This window comes from Nannospalax galili, unplaced genomic scaffold, assembly GCF_000622305.1.
Source record: "Nannospalax galili isolate Female #2095 unplaced genomic scaffold, S.galili_v1.0 scaffold362, whole genome shotgun sequence".
Lineage (NCBI taxonomy): Eukaryota > Metazoa > Chordata > Mammalia > Rodentia > Spalacidae > Nannospalax > Nannospalax galili.
In genome coordinates this window covers 681,930-687,428 of record NW_008348785.1, presented here as the reverse complement: position 1 = coordinate 687,428, position 5,499 = coordinate 681,930, and the positions used below count along the sequence as shown (strand labels likewise).

At 46.2% G+C, this 5,499-nt stretch overlaps 1 protein-coding gene across 1 annotated transcript in view; it reads right to left on the bottom strand.

The window, feature by feature from the left end:
- Positions 1 to 5,498, bottom strand: part of Adam12 (ADAM metallopeptidase domain 12) — a gene marked incomplete at its 5' end in the record, with an annotated part of 371,815 nt that extends 366,317 nt beyond the window's left edge. Inside the window, one exon of the mRNA XM_017801328.2 lies at positions 5,441 to 5,498. Coding sequence (XP_017656817.2) covers positions 5,441 to 5,498 — 58 coding nt within the window. The remainder of the gene's footprint in view (positions 1 to 5,440) is intronic.
- Position 5,499: the final 1 nt, after the last annotated feature.

Below are 5,499 nucleotides of genomic sequence, written 5' to 3'. Positions count from 1 at the left end.
GAGGGAGAAACACATTGAACTCCTTGGAGAGAAGAGGAAAACATTAGAGGCTGGAATGATGTGCAAAACCAGGGAAAGGGACCCTGTGGGCCTCCTGGGACCAGCACAGGATTGGCTAAAGATAAATCAGAGAGCTCTATGGTCTCTTGCAAACTCAACATGATGATTGCCTGCCTCCCAGATTCCCAGGACACAAGTATACATTTGGGAGACACTTCTGAGCCCAGAGACACCCTGGTCATAGAGAAGGTTGCAAAATGCTGAATTGAAAAGAGAAGAATTAACCAATAACAAAACCTTCATGAAGATGTGGAATCCTCTTTAACCCTGTTCTGCTGAGCTCCCAGGCCCAGGACTCTCTTTAGGAAAAAATGACCAACTCAAAGGAAACACACACACACACACACACACACACACACACACACACACACACATACACACACACACACACACACACAGAATCAGCGATACATGGAAATCTCCCAATAAAATGTGGCCCCCTCCACCATCAGTAAATTCATCTGTGGAAGCACAGAGAATTCCCAATCAGCTTAACATCCCATTATTAAGAAAGAAATTGTACCAAATGGAGAAAAGAAAAATATCAAAATTAACAGTTACCTTAAGGTGAACAGAGTGCCAACCAAGCAATCATGCTGCCAGGGCCCACAGGAAACCCTGTATGCACGACCAAAGGAATAATCCACTGTAATCGTTAATAACTAATATAACAGGAAAAACTCTTAAAAAATCAAATGTATACCAGCAAACATTTTTAAACTGAATAGAGGGGCTGGAAAATATAGTTAAGCCACTATCCAATAAAACAAAATAAAATAAAATAAAATAAAACAAAACAAAATAAAATAAAATAAAACACAGAAACAGAAAACGAATAGGGAAGAAGAACTAGTTGAAGAACTAATACAGGAAAGCAAACAGAACTTGTAGCTAACAGTCCCCGAGTTCCTACTATAGTTATTGAAAACAAAAATCCTAAAGCACATCACACAAAATGCAAAAACTGCAATGAGAAAGAAAAGATAGTAACTTCCAGAAAGAAAGAAAAAAAACTGGATCTAAAAGATGGACGAGGAACTGGAGAGATGGCTCAGCGGTTCAGAGCCCTGGCTGCTCTTGCAGAGGACCTGGGTTCGATTCCCAGCACCCACATGGTAACTGACAACTGTCCTGGGGATCTGACGCCCCCTTCTGACCTCCACGGGTGTTGCATGACATGGGTGCACTTACATACATGCAGGCAATACACTTATACACATACAATAAAAATAACAAAATTTTTTTAAAAGATGGACAATGAGCACGCCACTGATTTCTATGTCTCAAGAAATCGTGGGCATAGAGGAACGCAGAAATACCTGATGGAGTGTTGAGCATGTATGACTTCCACCACTTGGTTTATACCCAACCAAGCTAGCAGTCAGGATTGGAATGGAGACTCGTGTATACATGTATACATGCACACACGCACACACACACACACACACACACAAGAAAAAAGACTGGAATGCATGTCATACCTTGCATGTATATATAAATGTATGCACACACACATATATAATATATACTGCACCATATACATACAACACACATACACATGTGCACACACACACACATATATAAAATCGTCATCTATGCAAAAGGAACGTGCCTGGCCTCTTTAAATTATGTAACTTCATTCCTTTAAAAAAAAATTGGCAATTTCCACACCTGCCACATTTGTCCAATTAGATATATGTTGACTTTGAGTTTTTGTAGATTTTGAAAAGGTTTCAAAACACTTTAAAATGGATTTAATGTTGTTTCCATAAGGAAGGAGAAGAAGGAGTGAAATGATGGGGAGTAGATGTTTCTATATCAAGTACGATAATTTTATACTCATAAAGTCTCTGTGTGTGTCTGTGTACCATGTAAAGTATGGCAGACACAATCTTCGTTCTTAAAGACCCCTGGTTTTCTCAAAGCACCACCGTACACAGCTATACATAATCTCTCCCATCATCCCATGCAGCTGACAATGGTCCCATGTCATAGTGTGGCCAATTAGAGATCTGAAGATATTCACTAAAAGAAGTATAACAATATTAATTTCCAGATAAAAAATGAAATTACTGCTGGGTGTGGTGGCATCACACTCCTTTAATCAGGAGGCAGAGGCAGGCAGATCTCTGTGAGACTGAGGCCAGCCTGGTCAGCATAGCAAGATCAAGGCCAGCTGGGGCTACAGGGAGACACTGTCTCAAAAAAAAAGAAAGTAATCATCAGGGCTGGAGAGACGGCTCAGCAGTTAAGAGCACTGACTTCTCTGGGATTTGATTCCCAGCACCCACATGGCAGCTAACAACTGTCCATAACTCCAGTTTCAGGGGCTCTGATGCCCTCTTCTGGTCTCTGCAGGCACTGCACATGGGTGCACTTACCTACATGCAGGCAAAACACTCACACACATAAAATAGACATAAACTTGAAAATGGAATTGTCTGTCTTTGCCTTTTGCCTCTTCTGCTTTGTTGCTGCCTGGAAAGCAGATGGAAGAGCAAGAATGGCAGCCGCCATCATGAGACATGAGGCAGTAAGGCAGAATGTAGACGTTCCCGTGTACGAACAGGTTGATGCAACACAAAGGGACTGTATGTCCCTGGTCGCACCACTGACACCAGTAAAATCTGCTTCAACACTGCTCAGTTGCCAACCACTTTCTGTGTGAGAAAACAGCACTAAAACATCCCACAACCAGGTTTTCTACCACCAGCAACTTAAAGCAGCCATTACACATTCACAAGTTATCAAGAAACTATCTCCCCAACTTTTTTCCTAAGGAAGTTCCTTGAAGATGGACACCCCAAAAATAAGAAACAAAAGGAAGAGAAAGTTAGTGTGCTCAGAAGGGGGGTGAGCCACATGGGGAAAATGTGAAAGAAGTTTCCAGGCTCTTGGTTACGGATAGTCCTTGGGCAACTGCTGAACTGTGCTTCTAAAAACTAGTTCATGAGGATGGGTGATGGTTCAGTCAGTAAACTGCCTGCTGTGTAAGCATAAAGACCCGAGTTCAATTCCCGAAACCCATGTAAAAAGCCAGGCGTGCTTGTAATCCCAGCCCGGGAGCAGTGGAGGAGGAGGATTCTTGGGTTTTGCTGGTCAGCCGGTCTGGCCTACCTGGTGAGTTCCAGGCCAGTGAGAGACCCTGTCTCCAAAAAGTGGATGGGTACCTGAGGAAAGACACCTGTGGTCACCCTCTGACCTTCACATGCACCCACACACATGTGAACATGAATGAACACACATACACAGGGACAAACACAAACATAACCAGTTCATGTTGGAACAGGAAGACAGAGGGTTGCAGGAAAGGTGTCAGTCACCAAACAAAGATAACGTGCACAGTGTACTTCAGGACGGAGGAGCAACTTTGGCTATAGTGTTGGAGAGAACACCCACATAAAGGACAAGAGGAAATGCTGACAGAACTCAGGAGGCAGCTCCACTGTACTGCGGGGGTAAGAAATCTGCAGCAGGATTTGATGGCGGCAGCCTGGATGGGAAGGGACACTTGAGGTGGCAGGAGATGGGAATACCTGCTGGTAATTGTGGCTTATGTCCTGAAAGGGAGACTCGGGGGTGACTCCTGAAACGTCAGTATGAGGCTTCTGGAGAAAGGATGTCATAACCAGAGTGAGGGAGATTGCTGGTGGAGGGGTCGGGGAATGGAGGGCTTAGAATCCAGTGTTCAGTTTTGGACTTGTTAGGGCTAAGCCGCACTGGGGCTCAGGGTAAAGAAGAAAACTATGGTCAAACTTAGGATATGCTCTGCCCTCAACAAGTAATAATTCCTCTTCTCTGCCAACATGAATAAATGTTTCCTATGTTTGGATTTTTAAACAACCTCAGTGACATGATTTGGGGCACAGACTGAGATTTGATCCCGAGAATCTAAGTGTAAACAAGCCGTGAACTTGGCATATCAAACCACAATATGTAAGCCATTAACAGTGTTTAGACCTTGCTGCTTGACTAAAGTTGTATGGATCCCAAGGAAAAGCTCAGGCCCCCAACCCTGCAGCAATGAAGAAACACCCCCCCAATGAAATAATTTCCCATTATTATCTTTAATAAACATTTGCTTTTAAAAACTATCATCTGTGCTCAGACTTCTGTCTGTGTGTGGAGCACATTCCAAGTTCAAGCCCACCTCTGGCACATTTTGACTTTAAATTTTTTAAAGTTCATTTGCGGTAAACATTCAAAGGGATCCGTCTGTACAAGTCTTTCAAAACACCTTTGACTACCGTTATTTTCATTTACAGACCTCAGAGTTCTCGAAATAGCGGGGAAGATGCTCGCCTTTCTCACTGCTGTTCCTTCCTTGCTTCGTGCAACCTTGTTATCTAATCACCAATTGCCAATCGGGTCTACCCCGGCTGTGTGGATCTTAGCAAGAACTAGGATTTATGACAGACATGGTGGGGATGAAGGGTAGCAGCGACAAATAAAACGTGCTGTGGTGGCAACGGTTGATGACAGAGGGCCGGCTGTTGAAAACTAAATGCCTGCTATGTAGAATCACAGAAATTATAAGTTTGAAGCCAAGGTGACTTATTCTTGGTGGTCCGACGGCGCCCCTAGCGTCTGAGGGGAGCCGGCGGAGACCGGGACAAGGGAAGCTCCCGAATTTTAAAAAGGCACCTGCTGTGAGTTCCCATTACGCAAAGGGATCCACAGGTGCTGGGTTTTAAGGGAATTCAACTCCGGAAAATACAAGTTTGCAAAGCGCCGTTAATAGACGCACTTTAGTTTAACTCCGAAGTGAGTTCTGTCTCTACCCAGAGTCTTGATGTAAGCGATTTTTCACCTCCAAGGATCTGATTAAGACGAGGGGGGTGGGGGTGTAGTGCTGAACTTTGATCGCTATTGTTAGGGAGTACAGTGAGAAGGGGAGGGGACGACGCAGTTAAGAGACTCAATTAAAAAAATAAAACTACAGCGAGCGCAGCGGGTACGCCTGTGGAGGGAGGGGCTGGCTCACCTGCGAGGCCGCTGCGCACCCCCAGGGGTGCCAAGGCTGGAGGGTTGGCCCAGAGACGGATGGAGGACTAACTAGGGGACAGGATCAGTAAGACGACCCCAGGCGTCACGTGCAACTTTCAAGACAACGAGAACCACTGGAGCAGATGTCACCCCGAAAGGGGAGGGGGCGAGGGGAGCAGCGCCCGGCGGTGCCATTCTTCCCAGGCACCGGCTGCTTCGGGGTTCCTGATCCCAGACTCCGTCTTCCCCGCCCCCGGGAACGGGCACCCGGTTGAAGACCGGTGTCTCCGCTCGAGGCGCGCGAGCCCCGGGGCTCCCCAGATGCTCCACCGCCCCGCGTCGCGCGCGGTGGCCCGGAGGGGACGCGGACAGCCGCCTGCGCGCGGGGACTTACCTCGGGCGGCGCGGGACGCCAGCAGGGCCCCGGCCAGGACCAGCAGCAGGGCGCGGGCA